At 37.9% G+C, this 13,611-nt stretch overlaps 1 protein-coding gene across 1 annotated transcript in view; it reads left to right on the top strand.

The window, feature by feature from the left end:
• DNAH12 (dynein axonemal heavy chain 12) overlaps positions 1-13,611 on the top strand; it is a 151,531-nt gene that overhangs the window by 16,788 nt on the left and 121,132 nt on the right. Inside the window, exons 5-7 of the mRNA XM_081805771.1 lie at positions 438-519; positions 706-732; positions 12,699-12,888. Coding sequence (XP_081661897.1) covers positions 438-519; positions 706-732; positions 12,699-12,888 — 299 coding nt within the window. The remainder of the gene's footprint in view (positions 1-437; positions 520-705; positions 733-12,698; positions 12,889-13,611) is intronic.

Genomic DNA, 13,611 nt, shown 5'->3' with positions numbered 1-13,611 from the left:
TATGGTTGAAAAGATGTTCAAATTGTAATATTTAATTGTGCTGATTATTATTTAAGTAAACTTTACCCCCAGTGTGGGGCTTGAACTCATGAGATTGAGTTTAAGAGTTGCACGCTTCACTGACTTAGCCAGCTGGGCACCCCCAAATTGTAATTTTTTTTCAAATATTTATTTATTTGAGAGAGAGAAAGAGCACGCAAGCATGAGGGGGAGAGGGAGAAGCAGGCTCCCCGTGAGCAGGGAGCCCCATGTGGGGCTCGATCCCAGGACTCTGGGATCATGACCTGAGCAGAAGGCAGACGCTCAACCGACTGAGCCATCCAGGCGCCCCCTGTAATGTTTTAATAATATATCTTAATGATGTCTTCAAGAGAGTCGGACATTTTTTATAACTATAAGTAGTTTAACTATAAACTATTTTTTAAACTATAATCCAGAGTTGATGGAGCCAAAAGAAGTTTAGACAGAACGCTGGATAAAAGGACACCTCCAATCCCAGAGCCAGATTATCCTCCAACTGTAAGTTTAGGCTGTCTTTTTAAAAAGTTTATCCTTATACAATTTTAATTTGTAATTATTTTAAGTTGATCTCAATATAACTAGTATTTTTAAGAGAATAATACATATACATAATACATACATTTAAGTCACTTATAACTTTTATCTCCTTGATTTAATTATGTCTTATTTGTTTGCTTTTGACAGATGACCAGTGAAATTAAAAAGAAAGGAGTGAGTTCAATTTTTTTTAATATTTCCTGTTTTTAAAATGTCCAAAGAAATTATGACAAAGTAGCTCCTTCTAAGACCACCTGCTAATAAGACCCATCCTAGAAGAGGAAGAAATTTAGAAACTGAGATTTTCATTTTCTGTGCCAAAGGAACAAGCATGTCATGGATGACAATATGGGGTTTAAGAGTTATATTTTTGTTGCCATTTGTTATTTGAGGATTAGTGGTAAATGTTTTAGTTCTTATTCCAGAAACTGGAAAAAAATTTAAAGTTGCCATTATAAAGGAAATGCATTTTGTTTTTCACTGTTCTTTTTTTTTTTAATTTTTTTTTTTTAGATTTTATTTATTTGAGAGAGACAGAGATAGTGAGATAGAGAGCACAAGTGGGGAGGAGAGGGAGAAGCAGGCTCCCCACAGAGCAGGGAGCCCGATGCGGGACTCGATCCCAGGACCCTGGGATCATGACCTGAGCTGAAGGCAGATGCTTAACCAACTGAGCCACCCAGGCGCCCTGTTTTTCACTGTTCTAATATTGATATAATAATGATTACTTATTGAGAATCTATAGGGTGCTAGCCACACACTAGATGCTAGATTAAAAAAAAATGGCACTGACTGCATGGTCGACAACTTGGGGCTATGGTGTGATTGTTGGGAAGATGATGACACATAACACTTATTTCACAGCAAAGGATATGGAAACCTATGGAGCTGGCTACACGGAAGAGAAATTCATACAGCATGTTCCCAGATGGGGGTACAGGCTTTCCAAGTCTCTTCAAGTTCCCTTTGGGGATAGAGGGCTCAGGATACATCCCTGTACTGAGTATCTGTGGAAAAGCCAATTTCAGCTTCTCCAAGTGTTCTCTTTCTTTTTTCCTTCCTTCCTTCCTTCCTTCCCTTTTCTTTTCTTTTCTTTCTATCTTTCTTTCTTTCATCTTCTTCCTTCACCTCCCTCCCAACCTTTATGGAGACTTTGGCTGTGTATTTGCCTCTTTACTAGATAATAAGAACTGATATAAAAACATTCATAAATATTTAACACGAGGCTGGGTGAATTGCAAGGCATATTTGTGTGTATGTGCTTAGCATCCTCACTCTTCATCCACCGTTCTTACCTTCTAGTGTCTTACAATCTAAAATAGGTAGCCAGGCATGAAACAGTCATTCACTTTTGAACCCACTGCTTTTGGTAATCTGGCATGAAGGAACCCCACCTCTTCATCATTAGTGTCACCAGTGACCACTAATTGCCAAATCCAAGGCATGTTTTTTTAATACTCTTCTCACTAGACCTCCAGCTGACTTTTATTTTTTATTTATTTTTAAAAGATTTTATTTATTTATTTGATGGAGAGAGAGAGCACGAGCAGAAGCACAAGCAGGGGTAGTGGCAGGCAGAGGGAGAGGGAGAAGCAAGCTCTCCGCTGAGCAGGGAGCCCGATGTGGGACTCGATCCCAGGACCCTGGGATCATGTCCTGAGCCGAAGGCAGACACTTAACTGACTGAGCCACCCAGGCACCCCTCCAGCTGACTTTTTAAAAATGTTTTTACTAAAAAATAAAAAATAAATGTTTTTGCTTTTAGATAGTTGGACACATGGATCAGTGGAATAAATGAATGACCCAGAAGTAGACCTACACGAGTACAGCCAACTGATTTTTGACAAAGTGCAAAAATTAATTCAATAGGGCACCTGGGTGGCTCAGATGGTTAAGCGTCTGCCTTCGGCTCAGGTCATGATCTCAGGGTCCTGGGATCGAGTCCCGCATCGGGCTCCCTGCTCCTTGGGAGCCTGCTTCTCTCTCTCTCTCTCTCTGTCTCTCATGAATAAATAAATAAAATCTTTAAAAAAAAATTAATTCAATAGAAGAAGGATAGTCTTTTCAACAAATACAGTGGAGCAATTGGACATCCATTAAAAATTGAAACAAATAAACAACAACAAAAAAGCCCAAACCTCAGCCTTAACTTCATACCTTGTGCAAAAATTATTGAAATTAAATCATAGATTTAAATGTAAAACATAAAACTATTTTAAAACCTTTTAAAAGACAACAACAGGAGAATTGTAAAACTATAAACCTTTTAGAAGCAAACCTAGAGCTAAGCAGAGTTTCTAGACATGACACCAAAAACATAATCCATAAAAGAAAAAGCCCAAAAAATTATATTTCACCAAAATTTAAAACTATTGCTCAGTGAAAGACTGTGTTAAGAGGATGAGAAGACAGGGGTGCCTGGGTGGCTCAGTCGTTAAGCGTCTGCCTTCGGCTCAGGTCATGATCCCAGGGTCCTGGGATCGAGTCCCACATCGGGCTCCCTGCTCGGCAGGAAGCCTGCTTCTCGCTCTCCCACTCCCCCTGCTTGTGTTCCTGTTCTCGCTATCTCTCTGTCAAATAAATAAATAAAATCTTTAAAAAAAAAAAAGAGGATGAGAAGACAAGCTGCACACTGGGTGAAAATACAAATCACATATCCAACAAAGGACTTAATGTCTCAGAGATGTAAAGAACTCTCAAACAATCCAGTTAGAAAATGGGTAAAAAGCATAAATAGACATTTTACCAGAGAGGATATATAGATGGCTAATAAGCACATTTTTAAAAGATGTTCAATATCATCAACATCATTAGTCTTTAGGGGAATGCAAATGAAAACCATGATGAGTTATCACTACATACCCACTAGAATGGCTAAAGTAAAAAACAGTGTGATTCTAGCTGACCATTCATTTCCTTTTTATTCCCTTGTATTTATTCTTCTGGTTTTCTGTTATCTGTATGTCATCTTCATGGCTTTCTCTTCCCTGCCTGTGGACCACTGTTCTCCTTCCTTGAATCTCCCAGGATGATTCTCTCCTTTTCTGATTTCAGCTACCTTCTGTATATTGATGACTCTCAGATATTTTTATGCAAAAATAACTCAAATTTAACATGTCAAAAAAAAAAACAACTCATCAGCTTCCTCCATCAGACTTCTCTTCTTCCTTATTTTTGATTCTAGTTCTTGTTACCACTATCTATAGAGACACTCATGCTCAAAACATCTGAGTCTTAACTTCTCCTTCCCCTCACCAACTACCCACCTGTCATACAATTAGTCCCCAAGTACTGTGAATATTTCTCCTATTAGCCCTCTTCTCCTCCTAGCCTTAGATCAGGACTTCATCTCTTGCTTTGCTTGACTACAGTAGACATCAGTGGCTTCCCATACCCGTTAAAGCTTAATGGGGCGTGGAAAGCTTTCTGTAGTATGACCCCTGCCTATTCCCCAGCCTCTCCTCTCCCTACACACTATCATGCTTATGCTTTACCCACATGAACTTGCTTCTTAATCCTTGAGGAAATATGACATTTCTCACTTCACTGCTTTTGTCTGGCATGTCCCTGCATCATCCATTCTTCTTTTCATCTGGCTGTCTCTAATTCAGCTCAGTCATCACCCTCAGGAAGCCTTACCCTCTTTCTATGGGTTTGGATAAATGACTTTTTCTTTGCTCCTATTATAGCCTATTTATTTTTTGTTAATTTACTTAGCACATTGCATTAGGTATTCCCTTGATCTTTTCATGGATTTAAGTGATATATTCCTAGGCTTGAGGCTAGGAATTGCTTCTTAATCATCTTTGTATCTTTAACATCTATGGTATTGAACACCAGTAGTGGATACTCAATAAATGCTTAATGAATGAATAAATATAAACACTTAAGCTCAGTAAAATATAACAGGTATTGTGATGGAAGTATGAAAAAATATAGTGGGGGCATAAAGTAGGAAGTTTTCCAAAGATGATATCTTTTTGCTGAAGGAAGAATATATGCTTTAATTCTAAGGGTCAAATATGTACATATATATACACATATATATATATAAAATATATATTTTATTGGGCTATAATTGACATGTAACATATTTTTATTTTAGGGGATGAAAGGGTTAAAACACAATAAGTTAAGGATACATAATTAGAATAATGAATTTTAGACTTCCTGTCACTATAAAATCATATAGTTTATTCATGCCTAGTTTTTTATGTAATATTTTAGAGTTTGACCCTGACCTACTTTATAAAACTGCTGTAGATTTGGGGGAATAGAGAAAATATCTTCCTTGCCTACCTATAATCAAAGCATTTATTCATGAAAAAATTAATAAATGTTTACTATGTACCTGATCCTGTGTTAGATGCTGAAGATTGATCAACAAGATGGACATAGTTTTTGTTCTTATGGAGCTTATATACTAATGGGGAAGACATAGTAATCAAGTAAAACAAACAAAATAATGGTGACAAGTACTATGAAAGAAATACAATGTAGCAGGATAGAGAGTGACTGGTCAGAGAGTGGAGCCATATAAAGCAGGTGGTCAGAGAAGGTGTCCCTGAGGCAGTGGCATTTTGGAGACCTGAATGGTAGAAAAGAGCCAGCCATAGGAAGACCTGGGGATGAGAATTTCCCAGTAGGAGGAACAGTTAAGTTTAAAGTCCCTGAAGCAGTACAGATCCTTTACTTCTTTGGTTAGGTTTATTCCTAGGTATCTTATGGTTTTTGGTGCAATTGTAAATGGGATAGATTCCTTGATTTCTCTTTCTTCTGCCTCATTGTTACATGCATAGAAATGCAACTGACTTCTGTGTGTTGATTTTATATCCTGTGAAACAAAACAGATGAACATAGGGGAAGGGAAGGAAAAATAAAATAAGATGAAAACAGAGAGGGAGTCAAACCATAAGAGACTTTAAAAAAAATATTTTATTTATTTATTTGACAGAGAGAGAGAGAGAGAGCACAAGCCAGGAGGGTGGGCAGCAGGCAGAGGGAGAGGGAGAGGCAGTCTCCCCACTGAGCAGGTAGCCCAACTCAGGTCTTGATCGCAGAACCCTGGGATCATGACCTGAGCTGAAGGCAGATGCTTAACTGACTGAGACAACGAGGCACCCCATAAGAGACTTTTAACTATAGGAAACAAACTGAGGGTTGCTGGAGGGAAGGTGGGGGAAAGATGGGAAAGTTGGGTGATGGGCATTAAGGAGGGCACTTGATGTAATGAGCACTGGGTTTTGTATGCAGCTGATGTTTCACTAAATTCTACCCCTGAAACTAATAATACAGTATATGTTAACTTGTTAAATTGAATTTAAATAAAAAATAAAAAAAAAATAAAGTCCTGAAGGAGAAAACAGTTTGGTATGTGCCAGGAACTGAAAGGTCAGCTTGACTAGAGCATACTGAATGAGCTCATGAGAGTACATAAAGTGAACTTGAAGAGAGAGTCAGGGGCCAGATTATGTAGGCTATGGTAAGGAGTTCATTTTACCCAAATTGCAATGGGAAGTCATTGAAGGATTCTACTCATGGGAATATTATAATTTGATTTATATTTTATTGATAAAAAGCCACTTTGACAGTGATGTGAGGGAAAAAAAACAACTTTGATACTTTAAAAAATGGATTATGGCCAGGGCAAGAGTAAAAAGCAGGAAGAATCAGCTAGTAGTAAAAGACAACAATCTTGGATGAGAGATGATTATAGCTTAGAATGATAGTAAAAGAGCTAGAAAAAGTTGATCGATTCAGGATATATTTGGGATGTAGACATGATAGGACTACTGATAGATTGGATATGAAAGGTAAGCAAAAGAGGAACCAAGGATGACTTTTAGGGTTTTGGCCTGACTTTATAAGGTAATTGGTGCCATTTATTGAGATAGCTAAGACTAAGGGAGGAATGGCTTAGAGGGCTTGGGAGATCAAAGGTCTCCTATGGCTATACTGATTTTTCAGGAATACCTCAGTTCTAGAGATATGGATTTAGGACCCATCAACACATATAGATGATACTAACAGTCATGAAATCACCTAAGCAGAGAGAGAGAAAGCAAGCAGAGGAAAGCAGGTTCATTACTAGAAAGAGGTCAGTCCATTGATATATAGTGAGGGATTGGGAACCATCACAAGACTTTTAAGATCAAGCAGCACAATAATGGAGCAGACAGAATTTTGGAGTGAGCAACTAATTGAAAAAAAATTGAAGAAAAACAATTGAAGTAAGAAACAAAGGAAAAATGTACAACTAGACCATTCATTTAAACATCTTTTAGGGCACCTGGCTGGCTCAGTCAATTAAGCATCTGCCTTCGGCTCAGGTCATGATCCCAGGGTCCTGGGATGGAGGTCCTGGGATGGAGCCCCGCAAGGGCTCCCTGCTTAGCAGGGAGCCTGCATCTCCCTCTCCCTCTGCCACTCCCCCTGCTTGTGCTGTCTCGTGCATGCTCGCTCGCTCTCTGTCAAATAAGTACATAAACAAACAAACAAATCTTTAAAAAAAATGTACAAACCATCTTGTTATTTTGAAATAATTTCAGATTTATAGAAAAGTGGAAAAAGTTTATAAAAAATTCTTCTATACGCTTTACCTGTTCCTATAATGTTAACATTCTTACCTGAAACAGTGATTATTATGGTGGTTACCAAATAATATTTCCATCATTCCTTGTATATTTTTTAGTTGGAATTTTATAGTAAGGAAGAACTTCATCCTTTCTCTCATCATTCACTCATACCAGTATGGGCTATGGAGTCTTATTGTAACCATTGAGTTATAATGTGTTGTTATTATTATTGTTTATTGTGACATTCAGTTGTCCCAGATTTGGCCAGTGGGAGTTCTTCAAGTTAACTTTTTTTTTATAAAGATTTTATTTATTTATTTGACAGAGAGAGACACAGTGAGAGATGGAACACGAGCAGGGGGAGTGGGAGAGGGAGAAGCAGGCTTCCCGCTGAGCAGGAAGCCTGACGCGGGGCTCAATCCCAGGACCCTGGGATCATGACCTGAGCCGAAGGCAGACGCCCAACGACTGAGCCACCCAGACACTCCTTTCAAGTTAACTCTTATGCCCTCCTTTTTAAGATTTTATTTGTTCATTTATTTGACCCAGAGAGAGAGCACAGGCAGGGGGAGGGGCAGAGGGAGAAGCAGACTCCCTGCTGAGCAGGGAGCCCGATGAGGGACTTGATCCCAGGACCCTGAGATCATGACCCGAGCCAAAGGCAGACGCTTAACCGACTGAGCCACCCAGGAGTCCCTATGTCCTCTTTTTCCTATCCCATCATTCTTTGAGTTCTTATGTTCTGATGCAATAAGATGTTTCAGGCTTTTCCTGTACTTTTTCTGTTCTAACCTTGGAATCACTCATCTCTCCAAGGACTCCTGGCCTTTTTAGTAGAGAATGGTATTTAGAAACTGTGATATGGGAGTTAGATGTGTTCCTTGACAATGGATGAAATTGCTTCTTGGCTCTCTCAGCAGAAAGAGCTAGGCAGTTATCTATCCATCCATCCTTCTATCATCTATCTATCTTAAAAATCATGTGTTTATACTGATGTCTCCTATTCCAATTCAGGATCATAGGATCTATTCTAGTCCTCCCCTTTCCATATTTGTAGCTCCCTTTTCTGATAGTGAGAAACCTGGCTTTTACAAACCATAAAATATTTACTTATTTTGTTAAATCCTAGAATACAAATAAATAGTTTTTAAATTGCTAATTCATGAGACTGTGAAAAATATACCTACTCACTACAGTTCAATATTTGTCTCTGGTTTTTTGTATTTATCGTGAAGGTATAGTGAAGCTACTGTGTTCAAAAGTTACTTTGGTTAGTTCTACACCCTTTCAGTGTGACTATGTTATTAATTTGAAATCTATTTAGGTTCATGACTTTCTGTTTGTTTTTCATTTTGTTTTTCCCCCCTCATCTTTATTGATTTTCTTTACTTATATTTTAAGCATGTAAAACAGTAGCATGGTTTAAAAGTCAGAACTACATCAAGAGATAAGCTCAGAGTAGGGTCCCCATCCTTTTTGCCCTGTTCCCATCCCCCCATACTTTCTACCTGGTCCAACCCTCTCCCTCTTTTTTTTTTTTTTTAAAGATTTTATTTATTTATTTATTTATTTTAAAAAGATTTTATTTATTTATTTGACAGAGAGAGACACAACAAGAGAGGGAACACAAGCAGGGGGAGTGGGAGAGGGAGAAGCAGGCTTCCCGCCGAGCAGGGAGCCCAATGTGGGGCTCAATCCCAGGACCCTGGGATCATGACCTGAGCCAAAGGCAGCCACTTAATGACTGAGCCACCCAGGTGCCCCAGATTTTATTTATTTATTTGAGAGAGAGAGAGAGCACAAGAACGGTGGGGTGAGGCAGAAGCAGAATCCTCACTGAGCAGGGAGCCCGACACAGTGCTCAATCCCAGGACCCTAGGATCATGACCTGAGCCTAAGGCAGATGCTTAAGTGACTGACCTTGGAATCACTCATCTCCCAAACCCACTCCCTTTAAATAACCAGTCTCATTAATTTCTGGTTTATCCTTCCTATGTTTAATTTTTCATAAAGGAAGAGATTTATTTTTGTATTTCCCCTTTTATCTTATATAAAATGTATCATAATTTAAATATTCTTTTGCATTTTAACAACATACCTAGAATTTACTCTATATCAGTTTATAGAGATGATCTTCACTCTTTTTTCTTAGTTTTCTTGAGATAGAATTGACATATGACATTGTGTAAGTTTAAGGTGTACAATGTGTTGATTTGATTTCCTCATTCTTTTTCACTGCTGCACAGAACATCAATGTGTGGATGTATAATAATTTATTTGGTCACTCTCAAATGTTTCCAGTATTTTGCTGCCATGAATTGCCTTGTATGTGTGTTTTTGTATTGGAGGTATATTCTCAATTTCTGGAAGTTGGGCTGCTGGGTCAATATGCAGTTTTGGTAGATATCGCAAAATTTCTCTCCAAAAGGATTGTGTCAATTCACATTCCTACTTGCAATTTGTGGGAGTACTTCTTCCCCATAGTCTCACCACAGAATGTGGGGGTCATATTTTTTACTTTTTATCAGTCTGATAGGTGACAAATAGTATCTCAGGGTAGTTTAAGTATGCTTTTTAAAATTATGATAGGATTAAATATTTTTCATAGAATTAAGGACCATTTTTATAAAATTTTTATTGTAAAATGTTGGTTCATATTTTCTCCCTATTTTTCTATTGGGTTTTGGTCTTATTTTCCCTGAAATTAAAATCTAGTAAAATGCAACATAAAATTTACCATTTTAACCATTTTTTAAAATTTATTTTTAAAAAATATTTATTTATTTGAGAGAGAGAGAGAGCGTGCACGAGCAGGGGGGGAGGGGCAGAAGGAGAGGGAGAGAGAGAATCTCAAGCAGACTCCCTGCTGAGCATGGAGTCCGACACGGGGCTTGATCCCATGACCCTGAGATCATGACCTGAGCTGAAACAAAGAGTTGGATGCTCAACGGACTGAGCCATCCAGGCGCCCCCATCTTAACCATTTTTCAGTGTACAATTCAGTGGTGTTTCTTCACATAGTTGCACAACCAATCTCTAGAACTTTTCATCTTGCAAAACTGAAACTGAATACTCACTAAACAACTCCCCATTTCTCTCTTCCCTAAGTCCCTGGCAACTACCATTCTATTGTCTATTTCTATGAATTAGATTACTCTAGATACCTCATATAAGTGGAATTATATAATATTTATTTTTTGTCATTGGCTTATTTCATTCAGCATAATGTCCTCAAATTTCATCTATCCCTTACATTTTTAAGCATTCTTTATACTTTGAGATATACGTTGCAAATCTTTTGTCCCAGATTGTCAGTTGTCTTTTGATCATTTTTATTGTGACTTGTTTTGCCATGTAAACATTTTAATTTTTATGTAGTCAGAATTTGTCAGTCGTTTTTTTTGTTTTGTTTTGTTTTTTTGTTTTGTGTCTGGAACTTGAATCATAGCTAGAAAGTTTTCCTCTACCCTCAATTATAGCAGAATTTATCCATTTTTTTGTCCTTGTGTAGTTTTATTGTTTAATTTAAATTCTTGATGTATTTGGAATTTACTCTTGTGTATGGTGGAAGGTATGGATTAAATTTCTTTTTTTCCAAATGGCTAGCCAGTTGTCCCAGAACTATTTTTAAAATATTCATCTTGAGATACCACATTTATCATATGCTAAATTTTCCTACATACTGGGCCTATTTCTGGACTTTCATTTTTTTTTTTCTGCTAGTCCATCTATCCAGGCTCCTGTTCCACACTGTTTTAATTAGAGAGACTTTATAGTATGTTTTAATGTTTCCTAGGGCTAGTCCTCCCTTGTAGATATTCTTTCTCAGGGATTTCTTGGCGATTCTCACATGTTTATTTTTCCACATGAACTTTAGGCTCAATAAGTCTAGTTCTATAAAAATGTATGCAGATATTTTTATTGGGATTACATTAAATTAATTTTGAGACAAACTTAAATTTTCATGTTAAAATATCTTGGTAAACAAGATTAAGTATTGTCTTTCTACTTGTACTTGTCTATTTTTGTCAGATTACTTATTGTTACGGGAGAATTTATAAAATTATGCTGCTATTGTACCAGAATATAATCTCCAAGAGAGCAGGGGTTTTGTCTTTGTTTACTGGAACAATGAATATTCATTGAATTAATATTTGTTGAATGAAGGAATAATAAGTTAAACAAAGGATCTTTGTTTTGCCTTGAGAAAATGAAAAGTATACAAAGAACATTAATTTGACAAGAACTTATCAAAAACAAAGAAAAATATAAAGTGGTTTCTTTGAAAAGACAGAGCAAAATGTTTTCCTGCCCAGACACCTGACCTCCAGTGAATTTATAGTTCATACATGAGGGCTCCAGAGAGTATGATTTATTCTTCTATGTATTAAAAGTTAAGGGATTGGGTGCCTGGGTGGCTCAGTTGGTTAAGCGACTGCCTTCGGCTCAGGTCATGATCCTGGAGTCCCGGGATCGAGTCCCGCATCGGGCTCCCTGCTCGGCAGGGAGTCTGCTTCTCCCTCTGACCCTCCTCCCTCTCATTCTCTGTCTCAAATAAATAAATAAAATCTTTAAAAAAAAAAAAAAAAGTTGAGGGATTGCCTTCTGTATCTAGTTCACTCATGCTTCATCTACAAAGCCCCTTTTATGAAGTATATGACATTTCACCTACTAGAAATTCATTTTGGCTGCTACCACATATGGGTCCAGTGGGAAGAACCTCTAGACTTGCCACCCTGCCTTCACTTCCCTGGCAGGGCTCCCTCCTCCAGCCCTGACTGTTTTCATCCAGGACACAGAGCCGTTGTGATCACAGGTTAGCCATGTAACAGTGACATGAAATGCAGGGACACCTGCTGTATATTGTTGATGTGCTTCAGAAATAGAGGTCTATATTGCTTAGAGCCCTTTGCCCAACATAAAGGTTGTAAATAATCCCTTTCTCCTCTTCCCAATTCCTCTTACTCTTTAAGTTTCCCTATTTGAATCCTTTGAGGCTATGAACTTCTGTTTGGTCCACCACTCCAGGCCCTCCATTCCCTACCAGGGTCCTTTCCTGCTTGAGGCTCTGGTGTGCCTAAATCAACTTGTTTTTGTGATTATCTCACACTATCCTGGAGGTGACCAGTTGGTTCTTACTCTACTCAGATGCCCCCCTCCAGATTAAATTCTAATCGGTTCTGTTTCTGCGCCACCACTTGGGTATGCTGTATTGGAGCCCCTCTCTGTTTCTTCTGGTTTCATTTGGAAATCCATTTCAAATGGATTAATGCTAAATATTTCAGTGTTTGAGTGGATAATACGTGGGCACACCCAGCTTCCCTAGCCCACTCTTTGGTCCCAATTTCCAATTCTTATTCATTCAATAAATATAAACTGAGCACTTAAAAAATGGTTTCTTTGTAGGTCATACTTTTGGGTAAAATGTTTTTATTCTGAAAACATGTTATTTTTCAGAATACATCTATTCTGAAAAAAATGTTGTCTTGAATAGACAGAGCTCAGGAGTTATGCTGAAATTCTACACCATTTAGAACACTTTATTTTTTCTTATTATATTCTCAGTTCAACTATATTTATATGAAGCAATGTGTAGAAAGCAGTCCTATAGTACCTATTCAGCAGGAATGGCTGGATCACATGTTAATGCTGATACCTGAGTCTTTAAAGGAAGGGAAAGAAAGAGAAGAACTCATGAAAAGTCTCATAAATGAAGTGTCAAGTGACTTTGAAAAAAGCATGAAGAGGTATCTGGGTAAGTAGCATTTAACACACGCCAAGCTTCTTTGACTTTTGTTCTCCACCCCTCCAATCACAAGTAGAAATGTGAATAATGAGCATCTATGTATTTAGCTATATGTATTTCTTAGATATTATTTTAATTTAAAGTTTTTATTTTGAGGGGTGCCTCGTTGGCTCAGTTGGTAGAGCGTGCGATTGTTGATCCTGGGGTTGTACGTTTGAGCCCCACGTAGGCCCTTTACCTACACCCCTTGGGTGTAGAGATTACTTTAAAAAAATGAAATCTACTTTATTTTTTAAATTAAATTAAATTAAATTAATTAACATATAATGTATTATTTGTTTCAGGGGTACAGGTCTGTGATTCATCAGTCTTACACAATTCACAGCACTCACCATATCACATACGCTCCCCAATGTCCACCACCCAGCCACCTCATCCCTCCCACCCACCTCCACTCCAGCAACCCTTAGTTTGTTTCCCAAGATTAAGAGTCTCTTATGGTTTGTCTCCCTCTCTGGTTTTGTCTTGTTTCATTTTTCCCTCCCTTCCCCTATGATCCTCTGTCTTGTTTCTCAACTTCCTCATATCAGTGAGATCATATGATACTTGCCTTTCTCTGACTGACTTATTTCGCTTAGCATAATACCATCCACGTTGTTGCAAATGGCAAGATTTCATTTCTTTGGTGGCTGCATAATATTCCATTGTGTGTGTGTGTGTGTGTGTGTGTGT

This window comes from Leptonychotes weddellii, chromosome 1 (genome assembly GCF_054177405.1).
Source record: "Leptonychotes weddellii isolate Sample4059 chromosome 1, ASM5417740v2, whole genome shotgun sequence".
NCBI classification, from domain to species: domain Eukaryota; kingdom Metazoa; phylum Chordata; class Mammalia; order Carnivora; family Phocidae; genus Leptonychotes; species Leptonychotes weddellii.
Note: the sequence above shows the minus strand (reverse complement) of the source record. Positions and strands in the feature narration are given on the sequence as shown.